This window comes from Neofelis nebulosa, chromosome 9 (assembly GCF_028018385.1).
Source record: "Neofelis nebulosa isolate mNeoNeb1 chromosome 9, mNeoNeb1.pri, whole genome shotgun sequence".
In the NCBI taxonomy this organism is placed as follows: domain Eukaryota; kingdom Metazoa; phylum Chordata; class Mammalia; order Carnivora; family Felidae; genus Neofelis; species Neofelis nebulosa.
The window spans coordinates 78,539,743-78,557,534 of NC_080790.1; the positions used below are offsets into that span (position 1 = coordinate 78,539,743).

Here is a 17,792-nt window from a genome sequence, read left to right on the forward strand (position 1 = left end):
GCGGCGCGCGCAGACGGCGCCCCCCAGCGGGCCCAGCCCCGCCCGCCACGTGCGCATCCACGTGCACGCCAAGCGCAGCACCGGAAGCCCAAGGGTGGGCAGTGCTCCCCGCAGGCGAGGCCGGCTTTAATCACCCCTCCAGAGCTTTTTGTCTGTGCCTTCTACTTAACGTGCAGTTGAGTCGCGGGATCCTCACCTGGGGGGCTTCCAAACAGATGGGGACACCGATCCCACAGGGAAAGGGCCTCTTGCTAAGGGACAAGGACAGAAGGGGGCGGCGCCAGGATTTAAACCCACTGTGGCCTCTCCGCCGTCAGACCACCCGGGATCTTTCCCACAGTAAGACACTTCTCGTGTTGTGTGTTGAGAGCGCATCCCTTATAACCACCATCCATGATTATTCACGTTTTGCTTTGAGAACAGATGTGCCCTGGGCATGTGTATCTGAGTGTGTGTGAGTGTGCGTGTCTGTTCGTTCTTTGGGGGATGTCGGCCGGTCAGATTCACACTCAACAAACTGGTTGAGCCCCGACCCTTTGCCTGACCCTGAGCAAGGCCATTTACGTATATTATATCTCTTTATCTGCAGCCAGCCCTGTCATCAATTAAAACCATATCCTACTCTTCTGGGGAACTGATTTTTAATTAGACATCATGAATAGCTAATTAACTGTCCTCCTGCGTGGTTTTCCAGGCAGGAGGGCGGTAGAGCCGAGCTGAGCTGAGCAGTGCTACTCCTGGCACCCCGGCTAAGCCCATACTCTGAGTGAGAAGCCCCTCTTCTGGGGCCAGGAAGTGAGGGAGAGAAGGCAGAGAGGCCTTGGTGTGTTAGCAGGCCTTCCCAGCAACGTTGTTTCTTGACCTTTACTTCCTTTGATCAGCTCATCTAGGAGTTTGAGCCCATTAATTCATGTGACTTCCATTTGTTAAAAGGGATATTGAAGAGATTGAAAGGATCCCTTCTGAACTCCTTCCTGTTCTTTGGAGAACGTCTGCCATTTTAAATGTTTTAAACATACATAGGTATATCCATTTTAATGAGCATCGTTTGTAAGTTTAATATGAAGAGACAGATCCAGCCCCAGGCAAAGTTGAAAATACTAACCTACACAAGAATAATCCTTTTCTGGTATACGAATGCTCCCACCAACATTAACTCATTGGATCTTCACTGTAGGCTGGAGGGTGCTGACTACTCATTTTCCAGTGGAAGAAACTGAGGCTTGGAGGCCAGCTGCCTGACCTAGAGCCATACACTGGGGTATGAGAGCCTACATTTAATCCCAGGGCTCTCATTGCTACTGGTCTGTCTTTCCTCATGTCACCCAGGGTTTTGCTCTCACTTTAGGAACCTGTTGTTCTCACTTCTTTGTGTGGAGGCCCTGTGTCCTTGAGGCCCTCCACATTCCTCCCAGAGGACCCTGGAAGGAAAGAAAAGAAAATTTGGCCAACAGGGCTGCCTCAGGTGGCTCAGAGACTCCATTAGAGGGCCTCTTCATGCAGCAGGTCATGCCTGCTGAAGGCCCGCCCAGTCTCCTCCTCCTCCTAGGATCTCTGTTCCTTCAAGTCCTGCTCTGCCCAACCCCATGTTGTGTGTGCCCACTCCTCATGACTTGATCTCTTAGTCTGGTTAAAAAGCTGTGTTCCCAAGAGTCCTTTGAATAGTAACCATAGAGATGGGATCGACTCAGGAGAAGGGCTTTAGGTAAGTGGGCCTTCCTTACTCCTTCCAGGGAGAGTGGGTGCTTAGTCTTACAAAGGCCAACCTGGAATGACAGTTTCAATTATTTTATTCATTTATAGCTGCTTCTTCATGTAATCATCTTTTATTGATCATCTAGAAGGAGCTACATACGCTATATACATTGTAATTCAATCCTTTTTAAGGACCCTACAGAAGGGAAATTGGAGGTTCAGAGAGCTTAAGTTGCCCCAGTTGCAGAGCTGCTAGTACTGTCTGAGCCCATGTTTCTCTGGCTCCATTGTGTATACCTTTTCCTTCATACTCCACGGTCTGATTTCAACGTTTTTTAAAAACTGCTTATTTATTTTTGAGAGGGAGAGAGAGACAGAGGATCTGAAGCGGACTCTGCATTAACAGCAGAGAGCCCAATACAGGGCTTGAACTCATGAGCTCTGAGATCACGACCTGACCCGACCTGACCCGACTGCTCATGACCTGACCCGACCATGACCTGACTGATTGAGCCACCCAGGTGCCCCACCCATTGTCTGATTTCAAAAGAGGCACTGGAGAAAAGATAAAAAAACAAAATCAGGGCCACCTGGGTGGTTGGTTAAGCATCCAACTTCAGTTTGTGAGGTTTTTGAGTTTGAGCCCTGCGTGGGGCTCTGCACTGACAGGGCGGAGCTGGCTTCAGATTCTCAGTCTCCCTTGTTCTCTACCCCTCCCCCCTCGCACTCTCTCAAAAACAAATAAATAAACATTAAAAAAAATTCAAAACCACAAAAAGGAGGAAGAGCCACATTTGGGCCAGCAGGGTTAATGTGATTATGTGAATAAATATTAAACCTGTCCCTGAGCTTCTTGGAAGCAAGAAATAAAAGTGTGTTTCTGTGTGTGTGGTGGGGGTGGGGGGGGGCACAAAGGGCTACTTGCTTCTCTGTATAATATAGAGTCTCTATGGTAGAAGGAAATAAATTTTTCCTTATTTTCAATTACAAAAGTAATTTCTCATGGAGAATCTTATACAAGGACATTATGTAACAAAATGACCAAAATTTTCAATAAGCAGGTACAGCAAAAGACAGATGAACAATTGTCTTGGGCCACCTGGGTGGTTCAGTCAGTTAAGCATCTGACTTTGGCTCAGGTCGTGACCTCACAGTTCGTGAGTTCCAGTCCCACATCAGGTGAGCTCAAGCCTTGCTTTGGGTGAGCCCTGCTTCTCCCTCTCTCTCTCTCTCTCTCTCTCCCCCTTGTGGGATTCTCCCTCTCGCTCTCCCTTTCTCTCTGCCCTTTGCTCACTTGCATCCTCTTTCTCAAAAAAAACCAAAAACAAAAACAAAAAACAATTATCTTGTGTAATGCATTCATCCATTCAGTAGTCATTCAACAAACAATGAGCAGTTATCATGCATTGCTGTCTAGATGCAAAACACATGCAAAAAGATAACTACCCTGCAGTGTAATCAATCCCCTGCCCCTGGAGGCAAGCCCAGTACTCCTGCAGTGGAAGTCTGATGACCTCACAGGCAAGATAACATTTGCCCACAGTCTTGGAGTTTGAGTTGGAATTATAACTTATTTCCAAAAGAAGGAAAAGCATTTAAGGCAAAGGGAACAGAATGTACAAAGCATGAATGTAAATGGTTTGTTTGAGGACTGGAATGTCACTTATCAGTGGGGAAATACAGAACTCATAGGTGACAGCCACCATGAGAACCTTGAGGGCCATGCAAAGGGGTTTCTTCAGTGGGATATCTGATCATCTGATTGAGTACTGAAGGAACAGAGAGAGGTGGAGATGGGTGTAGGCAGCTTAGCAGGGGAGAGGAGGCTGGGAGTGGGAAGAGGGCTCTGAGGTCTGAATGACAGAAATGGCCTCTGCAGATCAACCTCCAGCATGGGAAGAAGAGCCAAGAAGAGAGGCCAAAAGGCAAGGTGGAGGAAGCTTAGTTTGGGCGAAGGCAAGGAGGAGGCAGCTAGCAACAGGAAGTTGTCTAAGAGAATGAGGTTATAAACAGAATCTGGGGTTTGGCAAATAGGGGGCCAAGGGTGACCTTAGCAACAGAATTTTAGGGCACAGTGGGGTCAGACAGTAGGTTGGATGACACTGTCTATAAGTGGCCACTGAAGAGGTAGACACAGGGAGGGAGTCATTCTTCCAGAAATCTGGAAGTGGATGGAAGAAGACAGATCCATGACAGAGGCACCAATCAGAGGAAAGACTCAGGTCTCAGCATCCTTGAAGGCCAAGGGAAGGTGCCTGATGCAGAGAGAGGGCAAAAAGCCCAGCAGGTGAAGGGGCAGCCTTGGGGAGGAGAGTCCCAGTTCTACCAAGACCAGCGGGAAGGGATGAAGGAAGGGGAAGAGGAGGATGAAAGAGGAAGAGGAGGGAAGTTCCTGTCTGCTCCTCAGTGAAATACAACATGGGTAGGGCCGGGGCTTAAGGACTCTGAGGGAAAGAACCACCAAGCTCCCAGCATTGAGGGCCCAGCCAAGGGTGACAATCACAAGCCTGTCATGGTGTATGATTTTTCTCTGGCAGCGCTCGCCAACTTGGAAGAAGGAACCCAGAAAACAGATGGTTGGGCAAATTTAGCATTGGGTGCCATGGACAAGGGAGCAAGGAACTGAGAATGCCAGTGACAGAATAGTTGAACCATCGAGCAGGACATCATCCCAGGCAGAGAACCATGCTGATCATTCCATCTGCCCCTCCAGATCCCCCTCCTCCTCTCTGCCTGGGGACTGTCCTCCATGGGCTGCCTCAAGGGACTCCCTTGCCCCCTGGTTGCCAGTTAGGGTCACCAGCAGGAAGGAAGGAAGAGGGTAGGAGGAGAGAGATGTGCACCTCTACCCTGCCCTCTCCACCAAGGCTCTGGCAGTGGCTCCCCTGCTGCTCAGCACTCACCAGGCACCAATACCATAGGACCCAGGGTGGCCAACCCTGGTCCTCACAATCCCCGGTTGCTCCCTCAACCCTGACACCCCTCTGTAAATAGCCCTTTACTCACCTCTTTTGTGTGGGTCAGTGGGGCTTAACTGACTTAGAAAAAAACAGATCCCATGGGACTGCCCAGCAGAAGGGGGTGTGGGAAGAGATGGCCTGGTGGGGAGAGGGGGAGAGGAATATTACAATTTCCCAGGTTGAGCTTAAGTTCCTCCCTAGAAGAGTAAACGGGGCTCTGTGGGATGGGGAAGAAGCTCACTGGGTGAGAGAAGGGTCCTGGGAGGGGAAGGGTGACAATTCATATTTGCTCCTGTGCTGCCCTGCTGGTTGATCAGACTGCTTTTGTTTCTTACACACACACACACACACACAAATGAGAATCCTCCTCTGATCCCTCTGAGCCCCAGCTACAGCCAGGCCCCATGCTGACAGTTCCAGGTGACCCATTTTGGATTTGTGGCATCTGCACAAAAATGTTTGATTTGTTCTGACCTGGCTTTTCTGCCAGAAGGGTCCTAGCTCCCAGCAGCCTGCAGGAGGCTCAGCCACTTTATCAGATCTTTCTTAGGCCTCCTTAGATGGCCCTTGGGGTCTGGGCAGTCTCTAGCTGATGCCAGATCCCAGAGGGCCTGCACACAGCAACCATCTCCCCCACCCTCATTATAATTAAAAATTGGCGCTACACATGCCTTTGTAAGTGGTCAGGGCCTCTGTGGCCCAGCCAGAGCAATAGAAATGCAGATTAAATCCTTTTTTGACCCCATTACTTTAAGCTTGTGAGAACTCTGCCCAGACCAAGAACAACTCTCCACCCTTTCCACATTCTTGTGATAGGTTCAAGGAAGAAGTCACATTTTACTCCCCCTTGAATAGTGACCAGCCTTAGCCCATGGGAAGAAGTTGATATAATAGAGTCTCTGCAAGTCAGTAAAATAAAGAATCTCCCCAAATGAGAATACGAATAGCCAATTAAAAAATGTTTACTTCATTTCTGAATAGGTAACACATGCACATAGTTCAAACAAAACCCAAAATAGCATACGAGGTCTGCAGTGGGTCTCACTCCCACCCCTGCCTTCATGCCCTGTTCCCCATCAACCACCACCACTTCCTCACCTCCACAAATACACAGAGGTAGCTACTTGTATTAGTTTCCTTTCTATCATGCTGGAGATCTTCTGGGTAAAAACAGGCAACTGTTTTTAAATAGACCATTTTAAAGCCAACATGAACTCAGCACTTACAGCGTGTTAGGCACTTTACAAGTGTTAACTCATTTGGTCCTCACAATGGCCCCAGAGGTAAGCCTTGCGCCCACTTGAAAGAAAATAGAACTGAGGCAAAAAGAGGTTAAGGAACTTGCTTGAAGGGCTGAGCCTGGCAGTTCACAGCAGAGGAAATTCAAACAATCATATGAAAAGATGCTCAGCTACCTTAGAGGTTAGGGAACTTAAAATGGAAACACCAACAGCATCTCATTTTTACCCACCTGTGGGCAAAGTTTGCAAAAGGTGGGTAACTCCCAGCATGTAGACATGGGGTGTGGCACTCCCATGCCCTGCTGGTGGGAACATGGATTGCTCCAAACTTTGGGGAAAACAAAATGGCAGAATTTATTGGTGTTTACTGTACACACCTTCCAAAATATAAGGCCAGGTGTACACAGGCAGGCATTGCAGCACTGTTTAAGAAGCAAAAATATTCTGAATATTCATCAAGGGGAAAATGGGTAAATTACATTTATAGTAGGAAATACTATGCAGCAATTACATAAAATGAGTTAGATCTATATGTATTGGTTTAAGATGTCCACAATTTCTTTTTTTTTAAAGAGTGAGGTGGGGGGATAGGGGCAAAGGGGGAGAGACAGAGAGACAGAGAGAGACGAGAGAGAGAGAGAGAGAGAGAGAGAGAGAGAGAGAATCTTAAGCAGGCTCCATGGTCGGCATGGACCCATGACCTGAGCTGAAATCAAGAGTTGGACACTCAATTGACTGAGCAACCCAGGCACCCCTCCACAAAAATTTTTGTAAAAAGCAACTTGCTAATAATTTTTATAATAGACATATATTTTTCTATTTGATATTCATTTATGTATCTGTATATTTAAAGAAACATCCCTTATATGTGCCTTTGTTTGAATATGTCTATATGAACATGGAGCAGTGATTCTCAATTTGAGTGATTTTACACTCTAGGGGGACACATGGCAATGGCAGAAGACATTTATGTTTGTCACCACTGGGGGATGCTAATGGCATAAATGGTAAACATCCTACCATGCACCCAGGACTGTACCTTGCCCTGCAAAGAATTTTCCAAACCAAAATATAAATGATGTTGAAGTTGAGAAACCCTGGCATAGAGAAAGGAAAAAAAAAATGGAAAAACATGAAACTGTTAACAACAAACCTTTCCTTTACTCCTCATATGTTTGACTTATTACAATGTGTAGTTATTTTGACCACTAAAAATTATCCTATAAAAGTAAAAAAATACTAGTGAAAGTTGTTTTGGCAAAGCCAATGAAGAAGCAAGAGTGGAGGAGACTGTTTCCCAAGGAGACATTAGGGAGCAGGGGTGTGAGCAGAGGTGGTGGGAGCTGGAGGCACCAGGGTGTGGGTGGGGATGACTTAGGGACTGGTCCTGACATTGGAGCTCACTTCCATAGTCTGTAGAATCCCAGGGCTTTTGTGGGATGAATAAGGACCTGCAAAAATGTCCTATGATTAGGCATAAATCTTATTTCCATTTCATAGCCTGGAGTCAACCATCTTATAGTCAGGCAGAACAGAATCGTAACACCTCATAACTGCATTTCTCACTGGTCTGCTGAGAGTTGGGTTAGTGGGTGTTTGTTGGCAAAGAGTGGCCAATGAAGATGGAAAAACTCTGGCTTAAACCACAGGTGAATGAAACAGGATTCTTTGCAACAGGCCTAATCAGAGCCTTTGGTATGCTAGAATGTGCATCTCCAAGACAGAATTCATCAAATGCAGGACTTCCCAAGTCCCTTTTAACTGACAGCATCTCCTAAGAGTAGGATTTTGTGAATTACACTTTGGGAAATAATAATTTAGTCTAATCAGTTTTACTGATGAGGAAATAGAGGTCAAAAGAAAACGTGACTGGAAGGGCACCCAGGTGGCTCAGTCAGTTAAGCATCCAGCTTCGGCTCAGGTCATGACCTCATGGTTTGTGAATTTGAGCCTTGCTTTGGGCTGTCTGCTGTCAGCACGAAGCCCACTTCAGATTCTCTGTCTCTCTCAAAAACAAATACACTTAAAAAAATAGTATTAATGCTGTTTTTTTAAAAAAAGAAAACGTGACTGGCTGAGTTGGCGGGTTCCATTCTGGAACACCTGTCTTCCAGTCCAATGCTTTTTCCTTAGCATTAAACATCTAACCACAGATACAAATTAACTATAGATTCTTGGGGAACATTCCTAAGATTTACAGAATTTTTTTTTTCCAATTTAATTTGGAAGGGTTGCACTAGAGGTAGGAGAGAAGGGAGTAACACTGGAAACCTTTCAAAGCAAAACCCACCTTTAAAGAGGATCAAGATGTTTTTGGCCTCAGAATAGAGACCACTTTTTTCTTGGTGGTGGGGACACCACAAAGACCAAACGTGCTTCTGTGAACCTGTGAAGGAATGCTCTACCAACTCCTTTTTTTAAATTCCTTTTTTTTTAATGTTTAATTAATTAATTAATTAATTAATTTAGAGAGAGAGAATCTCAAGCAGGCTCTAAGCTGACAACCCCCCACTCCCATGGTGTGGCTTGATCACGTGAAGCCTGAGGTCATGACCTGAGCCGAAATCCAGAGTTGGATGCTTAACTGACAGAGCCACCCAGGTGCCCCTCATTTTGAAAATATAACCTGCACAGGACAGATGGAAATAACTGGGGCTTCATGCCTCCCCAGTTTACCTCAAATTGACCTTACTGGGCCAGGAGAAGCCCTAGAAAGCTGATTCTGTATATTCTGTCCAAGAAGCAAATTGACTAAAATTTACTTGATCCTATTATATGTCAGGCCTCTACAAGGCACTAAGGATTCAAAGATGAATAGAGCATAATTTTTACTCCGAAGGGATTCTCCATCTGAAAGGAAACACAGATATTGCATGGTGCCAGACTGAGATAGGGCCATACTGACAATGTGAATAAAGTCCTAGCAGCTGATGGAGGGCAGTGTTTACAAAGCCTTTTGAATGCCCACCCTTCTTTTTTTTATTACTATTTTTTTATTAAAAATTTTTTTTTAACGTTTATTCATTTTTGAGAGACAGAGAGAGACAGAGCATGAACGGGGAAGGGGCAGAGAGAGGGAGACACAGAATCTGAAGCAGGCCCCAGGCTCTGAGCTGTCAGCACAGAGCCTGACGCGGGGCTCGAACGGACCGCGAGATCATGACCTGAGCTGAAGTCGGACGCTCAACTGACTGAGCCACCCAGGTGCCCCTTCTTTTTTTTATTATTAAAAATTTTTTTTATGTTTATTTATTTTTGAGAGATCGACAAGAGTGTGAGCGGGGGAGAAGGAGAGAGAGGGGAAGACAAAGAATTGGAAGCAGGCTCCAGCCTCTGTGCTGTCAGCACAGAGCCTGATGTGGGGCTTGCACTCACAAAACGTGAGGTCATGACACAAGCCAAAGTCAAACATTTAACCAACTGAGCCACCCAGGCGCCCCAAATGCTCACCCTTCTAAGCAGCTTACACACCTTAGCTTGTGGGCAATGAGAGCTATGGAAGATGTGTTCAGTTTTAAGTAGAGAGCTCTGGCCCAGGTACCTTCAGTGACTTCATTTCCCATTATCAAGTTACCTTCTACCTCCCCCTGTTTTGTTTGGGGCAAATTATGCTCAGAGACTAAGACTGTCTTTACCAATAACTTATTTAACATAGGTTCACTGAGGAATTATAATTTATCATATGCCAATAGCACACAGGATGTTCCTTCATAAGCCAGTAAAGAAATAACATACTTCAAACTAATGATAGGTAAGTACACTATTGTTCCAGGCAAAAGGGAGATGAAAGAAATTGTTGAGGTGTGCCTTTCCACAGTGGGTAAAGTCAGTCCTTCCAATTAATAGTTGGGTAGCAGCTGCAAGCTTAGGTTCCACACTGGGGTACCAGTATTGGCAGGAAGGTGGGCTGCTTCGAAGATTATTACTCCAGGGACCATTGAATGGATTGTACCAGTGCCTAGTAGTGCCAAGGCAGGAACAGATGCCCCTTAAGACTGCTGCAGGCTTTAATACCATTGTTGACCAAAAGTAGCCTCGCTAGGGCAGCAAAAGTGTCTCAAGATCTTCAGAGAACTATTCGGATCAAGAAAGAGTAGCCTTGCCCAAGCTGAACGCTCTCGAGTTGTTGATCAAACCTCTTGGTTTTTAAAGTTTCAAAGTCCGTCACATGATGGACACCACTGCTATTACTATGTTGTCAATGACATAATAGTCCTCTCTACTCCAGTGCGAGAGTTAAGGAAGTCCTAATATCCAACTCCAAAACTAGTTCAAACCACGAACAATTTTGTCCAAAACAAGCTTTTAAAACATGGATTTGAAATCATAAGTCAGTACACAACAGCCTCCCTTAACCTGTTCCTTGGTTAATAATAACCTCCCGGTGTCGCCACCCCCTCACTCCACATCACCAAAGGCCTTGGCCCTGGGAGGGGTCCTAAATCTGGCCCTATCCTTCTTCCCCTCCTCGGTCCCACCTCAGGCCTGGACCACATCACCGGCAATGACTTCATCACCTCAGCACCACTGTAACAGGAAATTGATGCTAGGACTGCGGGTAGGTCCTGCCCAAGTTCTTACACACTGGGCCAATGCAACAAGTTCGCGATGGCTCACACTGCCCGGCCAGCCCGCACAACAGTTAACATGGTGGCTTTTAGGAGCCTGCTCCTAAATTTAAATCATTTGAGGTCCAGCAAGTCTCCTGACAGACTCGGGCTTAACAACTTCCACCTAGCAGTCGCTACGTTTACAAAACACACCTAGCAGGAAAGACGCACAGGAACTCCACTGTGGCCGCCCCATTCTATGGACGAGTCCTCAGAGCTCCAGGGGCGCAAAATGAGCTGCCCAGCGTTAGTAAAGGGCAAAGCCCCAGGAGCCTACTTCTCAAACCAAGAACGCCCCCACGCCTCCCGCGCTGCGCAGCGGAGGGCAGTGAGAACCACGCATGCGCAGACTTTCCCCTCTCCTCCTCCCTGAGTGGGGAGCGCTCCAGGACAGAAGGAAGCGGAAGTCTGATACCTGGTGGCGGAGGAAAAGCCCTCCCCCGGAGGTCACGCCTCTCCCCAGAGCCTGTTCCCGGAAGTGCTGCTGTTTGTAGCGGGCGTGATGGCTTCAAGGTTACTTCGTGGAGTTGGATCGCTGGCCGCGCAGGCCTTCAGGGTCCGCGGTCCCAATGGAGTCGCCGCAGTGCGCTCCATGGCATCTGGAGGTACTCGGCCCGCCCGGCGCGTTAGGGAGTGGCGCCGTTGCCCTCCCGGGGTGGTGCCAGGGCAGCGAAGCGGGGGTGGGCTGTTCAGCTAGTCGGGGCCCCAGTAACCGCTTCACGGCCCCGAGTGCCTCAGTCTCCGCGGGCATCCTCATGTTATACCTGACCACCTTTGCTGCCGCTCACCGAACGACCCCCGCTGCGAAAAAATCCTAAACTGTGGTGTCGGGTGACCTTGGGGGACAGGGGTTGCAACGGGGATGTGGAGGGGCTAAGCCGCTCTTCAGGTTTGCGCTCACTTCAAGTTGGATGAACCCCACCCCATTAGGACTCTGATTTGCTTTTAGAAAAAAATGTGTAGAAAAATTGGCCTCCGTGGTTGAAGGAAGAAAAAGATTACCCTGTGCTTCTGCTTTGGGGGATCATGACAATGGTCCTTAAGGGACAACGTGTATGAGTAGCCTTTAGGAGCTTGTAAACTATATGTAATCATTTATGTATGTGCATTTTTTTCTCCTGATAATTCAGACATCACAATTCACGTATTTTCCTTTAGGCGGTGTTCCTACTGATGATGAGCAGGCAACTGGGCTGGAGAGGGAGGTCATGATGGCTGCTCGGAAGGGACTGGTGAGAAACTCCTTTCTGTGTCTTCTCTGGAGCTTATGGTCTTGGATGGGATCAGAGCAGTATCCTCTCTGGTAGCATTTAACATAGGAAACCTGACTTGTGGGAACAGTACCACCAGCCTCTGGAGGGTAGGGATCATTTGGCATAATGGCTTATTCTTTTTCAGGACCCATACAATATGCTAGCCCCAAAAGCAGCTTCAGGCACCAAGGAAGACCCTAATTTAGTGCCATCTATCACTAACAAGCGAATTGTGGGCTGCATCTGTAAGTACCTCACCACTATTTTCTTGTCCATTTGTTTAATATATCCTGTACAGGATGTCAGTAATGTGTTTCAAGTCTTCTGTGTGTCTGTTGTGTGTAAAGGGGATATGTGCGTAAATAAGTTATTCTAAGGGTCCCCTGGTCCTTTCAAGTTTCATTTACCTAAGTAGGTTATCCTTACTGTAAAAATATATAGAACATCAGTAATACCAGCTCATTGGAGATGCAGCATGAAGGAATATTCATCTAGAAAATATTGTACTTCCTCTTGGCCAGATACCATTTTAGGCTCTAGGGATATATACCAGAATGGACTGTGCTTTGGGATTCTACATAGGCAGAGGAACTGTTAGAACCTAATAGTGACTCTGAGGTGAGGTCAGTTTACTCATAGATAAACTCAGGGCCTCATTTCATCTGCAAAGTGGGGAAGGAGAGAGCTTGAACTGACCTCTTAAGATGTTAACCATAACTTTGTGTTTTAGAGGTGTCTGAGGATGAGGCTAGTACTGAAAGTCTCCACTTCTAGGTTAGATGGCCTTCAACCACATTTTACCTTTCAGGTGAAGAGGACAATAGTGCCGTCATCTGGTTCTGGCTGCACAAAGGCGAGGCCCAGCGATGCCCTAGCTGTGGAACCCATTACAAGCTGGTGCCCCATCAGTTGGCCCACTGAGCCTTTGCACTAATTTACTCAAAATGTGCTATAAAGTTTCTTCTTTCCAATAAAGACTAGCCATTGCATTGGCTCCTTCTCCCATAGTTGGCTGGTCTTATTTCTATCCAGTGTTTTTGGGGAGGCATGGATTCTTACTTTGGGAATAGCTATCTTTTAATATTAGCTTTCCATCCACCTGCTTGGGTATGCTGAGATTGACAATCCCATAACACAATGATTGGGACCATCTGGTATGGGGAAAGCATGGGCTATGGAGTCAGGCTGACTCAACTTGTAATACTGGCTGTCATTTAGCTTTCTCACTGGGGGCATGCCCTCTGAGCATAGGTTACATCTGTTAAAAAAAAAAAAAAAAAGGAAATACCTTGTGAGATGTTAGAAGTAAGAATAACGTACATAAAGAGCCTGGCAGATGGCTTACAGTATAAAAATAGGGTGAGCTTTGGGGGCTTTGAGGTCTTGGGATTCAAAACATGGCTCATGGGGATATCATCAGCAAAATCCAGACTATGAGACAATTCCAGAAACCAATAACCAGATTCTTCAAACAAACTGCAATGCTGGGGGTGGGTGGGGGGGTGGAAGTAGGGAGAACCATCAAGTGAAATGGATGTGAGGGAGATAACCAAGAGCAAAACGTGGATCTTGTTTGGATCTTGATTTGAAAAAAATGGCAACTATAAAGAAAACCAATCTAATAATTTGAACTCTGGATATTTGATATTTAGGGATTTATTAAATTTTAGTTGTGTTAATGGAATTAGCTTTATTTTGTGCTTTAGAGATTCGTGGTGAGGTTCTTAAGAGTTGAAGTATGTCTGGGATTAGCTTTAAAACTGGGAAGAAAAGGAAGAGGAGTTTGGGGTATGATTAATCCACTGTAGCCAGGTACAAGAGGGGTCAATGTGTATTTGAACTGTATCATAATATGGGGCGCCTGGGTGGCGCAGTCGGTTAAGCGTCCGACTTCAGCCAGGTCACGATCTCGCGGTCCGTGAGTTCGAGCCCCGCGTCAGGCTCTGGGCTGATGGCTCGGAGCCTGGAGCCTGTTTCCGATTCTGTGTCTCCCTCTCTCTCTGCCCCTCCCCCGTTCATGCTCTGTCTCTCTCTGTCCCAAAAATAAATAAAAAATGTTGAAAAAAAAAAAATTAAAAAGAAATGAACTGTATCATAATACTAAAAAAATAGAGATTTTTATTAAAAAATAGAAATTTTAAGAAGTCCAGCCACTTTATATTTGTGACATCTTGGACAGTTAAGTTCTTAAAAGCTGTTTGTAAAATGGAGCTGGTACCCTTCCTTTTTGTTGGGATTAACCACAGAGGTGGCTTTAGTTACTTTCTCCACAAAATTGGTTCAGATTAGGTCTTTGAGCTGAACTAATGATGATGGGGAACATTGAAGAGAAAAGCCCTTTCCCCCAGTCTTGCCTTACTTCCTCTTAAAGGTATAGATTAGTCAAAGCTACTGCTTCCATTCTATGCTGTCAGTCATTATCTTTTATTTCCAGGAAATGCCCAGATCATTTGTCTGCCATCCAAGGCCCTTCCCTTTGGGAACGAGAACACCTAGATAGCCATCTATTAAATCTACCCTTACCTCTCTCACCTCAAATGCTGTTTGTAAACAAGACTTTACCAATAACTTTATTGTGAAGATTGCCCTGGTACTGCCACTAAGCCCTTTCGTCTGTCCTGCCTCCTGCATTCCCCCTTCCTTTTCACTGTCTTCCTTTCCAATCAAGACTCTTCTTAAGAGTGAGCTTTTGACTTTCCGTGACATTAATCTGACCTGTCTTCTCTATCCCTCAACTTCTACCCTCCCTCTTCTGTACTTTTTAAAATTGTAACCAAGTCGGGATGCCTGGGTGGTTCAGTTGGTTAAGTGTCCGATTTCAGCTCAGGTCATGATCTCACAGTTCCTGAGGTCGAGCTCTGTATCGGGCTGTGCTGATAGCTCAGATCCTGGAGCCTGCTTGAGATTCTATTTCTCCCTCTCTCTCTGCCCCTCCCCTGCTTATACTCTCTCAAAAATAAACATTAAAACAATTATAAAAAAATAAAATTGTAACCAATTCCTGGGGCACCTGGCTGGCTTGTCGGTAGAGCATGTGACTTAACCTCAGGGTTATAAATTCAAGCCCTACATTGGGTGTAGACATTGCTTTAAAAAGTAAAACGTTTTAAAAAATAAAAAAATTGTAACCAAATCTCCCCTAAAGAAGGAAAAATCCCCAGTACATGTTGGCTGTGGTAGTCAGGATAATGTTTCCCCCAAAGATGTCCATATCCTAGTCCCAGAATCTTGAATGTATTAGGTCATGTAGTAAAAGGTTATTAAGGTTGCAAGTAACCTTACATTTGTAACCATAAAAACCTGGTATTTTTTTATCTGACCATATCATTTTTATCTGACCTTAAAACAGAGTACTCTGGATTATCCAGGTGGGCTCAATAATCAAGGGCGGCAGAATGGAGTCTGAGGGAGATGTGACTATGGGGGGATGGTCAGAGAGATGCAGTACTGTTGGTCTGAAGATGGAAGAAGGGGGCTACAGGGCAAGGAGCGCAGCCTATAGAAGCTGAGAAAGGCAAGAAAATGCTTCTCCCCTAGTCTGCAGAAAGAAATGCAGCTCTGTTGACCCCTGGGTTTCAGTCCAGTGACCCATGTCAGACTTCTATGGAACTGTAAGATGTTTGTGTTGCTTTAAGCCATTAAGTGTGTGATAATTTTATTATGGCAGCAATAGATCAGAAAACTCAACTACTGCCTGGAGTTATTGAGTCTCAAAGTTAGCCGCACATTAGAATCACCTGGGGAACTTTTACAACTCTCAATGCCCAGATCATACCCAGACCATTCAAGCAGAGCGCGTCTGGGAGTGTGATGCAGTCTACAGAACTTTAAAGTTCCCCAGGTAATTCCAGTGTGTAGTCCAGGCAGAGAACCTCTGCTTTGGGCTAACCACGTAACTGTGAGCAGCTCTTTTCCTTGCCTCTTGGTAACTGGGAGCTCTAGTGGCAGATAGGAAATAGAACATCCCCCACTAGGAGTACCAAACCTTTGCTTTTAGGTAGAAGTGGGCTCCATCTAAACCTCTGGCTATTTAGCAGCTTAGAAATTAGATCCCATCTCCCTTCACTAGGAAAGAATATAAGCCTCACTCCGATGGTATTAATCTGCAAATACAGAATAAAGAACTTGTTTCCTGGAATGATTTGAGTGTAAGTTGCTGATCTGATGCCCCATTATACTTCAGTGTGTATTTTTTAAAAAAGACATTATTTATTTTATTATTCTTTTTAAAGTTTATTTATTTATTTTGAGAGTGTGTGAGCAAGGAAGGGGCAGAGAGAGGGGCTGTTAGTGCAGAGCCTGATGCAGGGCTTGAACTTACAAACTCGTGAGATCATGACCTGAGTTGAAACCAAGGTGCCCCAAAGACGTTCTTTTATACACCTATAATATGACCATCAAAATCAGGAAATTACAATTTGTACATTTTTACCATTTAATCTTTAGACCCTATTCAGGGTTTGCTAAATGTGGCTATAAATGTCCTTTATAGATCCAGTTCAGAATCACGTGTTGCCTTTAGTTGTCCTGTCCCTTTAATCTCCTCCCCTCTGGGACGGTTCCTGCCTCTCCCTAACTCTTGTGACCTTGACACTTCTGAAAATTACACCAACAACTCGGGTTGGTCTGATGTTTCCCCACGATTGGATTCAGGTTCTGTGTCTTGGGTACGAGCACTGCAGAGGTGATGCTGCACTCTTGCTAGGCATATGATGTCACCTTGTCCCACTGCTGACAAGGTTTACTTTGGTCGCCTAGTGTCTGCCAGACTTCTCCACTGTGCAGTTGCTCCTTAATTATTAATAAGTATCTTATAGAGTAATACTTGGAGATGTCAATAACTTGCTCCTCACCAAAACTTTGGTTAATTGATATCAGCTTTATTATATTCAGTGGATTATAATTCGTAACTATTGTTTAGCTTCTGATGTTTCATTCATTCCACATTTGGCTGGTAGGAACTTCTTCAAGTTGGCTCCTGTGGCCTTTTGACATATCCTGTCATTTTCTGAGCACTTCTTTTATTTTCTGGCACAAAATGTTCCAGGCTCACCTTCCAGGCTGTTTATAAACTCATGAGGTAGGTACTATTATTATCACCCCCATATTAGAGATAGCAAACCCTAGGAACAGGATTACTTAGCTAGCTAGTCGTGGTGGCAGAATTGAGTCCAGAACACTTAGCTTGAGCCTGAGCTCTTTCCCTGCCCTTTTGAAGTAATTTTAGATTTACAGAGAGATTGCACAGAGTTCCTATTTACCCTTCACCCACTTTCCCCTAATGTTAACATAGCATGATGACTAAAACCAGGAAATTCGCACTGATACAGTGCTATTTACTAATTTTGCCTGCTTTCCCAGAAAGGTCCTTGTCCAATCCAGGACCTCACATTGCATTTTGCTGTCATACCTCAGTCTTCCTTCAATCTGTGACTGTTCCTGTCTTTCATAACCTGTCACTTTTGAACAAGGGAACTGGTCCATTAATTTGTAGAATGCCCTCAGTTTGGGTTTGCCTGTGTTCCTGGCTAGATTGAGGTTATGTGGGAATACCAAATGTGACACTGCACCCTTAGTGCATCATATCAAGACACAGTGACTAGGGGCACCTGGGTGGCTCAGTCGGTTAAGCATCTGATTTCGGTTCAGGTCATAATCTTGTCGATTGTGGGTTCCAGCCCTGCATCTGGCCTGAAGGCTACTTCAGATTCTGTGTCTACCTCTCTCTCTGCCCTTCCCCTGCTCACGTGCTGTCTCTCTCAAAAATAAACATAAAATTTTTTTTTTTTTTTAATTAACAAAAAGGGGCATCTGGATGGCTCAGTCAGTTAAGCATATGACTTCAGCTCAGGTCATGATCTCATGGCTTGTGAGTTTGAGCCCCGTGTTGGGCACTGTGCTGACAGCTCAGCCTGGAGCCTGCTTCGGATTGTGTCTCCTCCTCTCTCTGCCCCTCCACTGCTTGTGGTCTCTCTCTCTCTCTCTCTCAAAAATAAATAAGCATTAAAAAATAAATTTAAAAAAAGAGACAAT

The 17,792-nt window shown here is 45.5% G+C and overlaps 1 protein-coding gene across 1 annotated transcript; it reads left to right on the plus strand.

The window, feature by feature from the left end:
- Positions 1–10,951: 10,951 nt before the first annotated feature.
- On the plus strand, positions 10,952–12,766 carry LOC131485204 (cytochrome c oxidase subunit 5B, mitochondrial). The gene is made up of 4 exons (XM_058684336.1): positions 10,952–11,111; positions 11,665–11,738; positions 11,905–12,004; positions 12,568–12,766. The coding sequence occupies exons 1-4, from the start codon at positions 11,009–11,011 to the stop codon at positions 12,678–12,680; spliced, it is 390 nt and encodes a 129-aa protein (XP_058540319.1). The 5' UTR covers positions 10,952–11,008; the 3' UTR covers positions 12,681–12,766.
- Positions 12,767–17,792: the final 5,026 nt, after the last annotated feature.

Coding starts and splice junctions, on each gene's coding strand:
- LOC131485204 (XM_058684336.1), top strand. CDS start 11,009: ATGGCTTCAAGGTTACTTCGTGGAGTTGGATCGCTGGCCGCGCAGGCC. Junction 11,739..11,904: donor TGGCTGCTCGGAAGGGACTG/GTGAGAAACTCC, acceptor ATTCTTTTTCAG/GACCCATACAATATGCTAGC. Junction 12,005..12,567: donor GCGAATTGTGGGCTGCATCT/GTAAGTACCTCA, acceptor TTTACCTTTCAG/GTGAAGAGGACAATAGTGCC.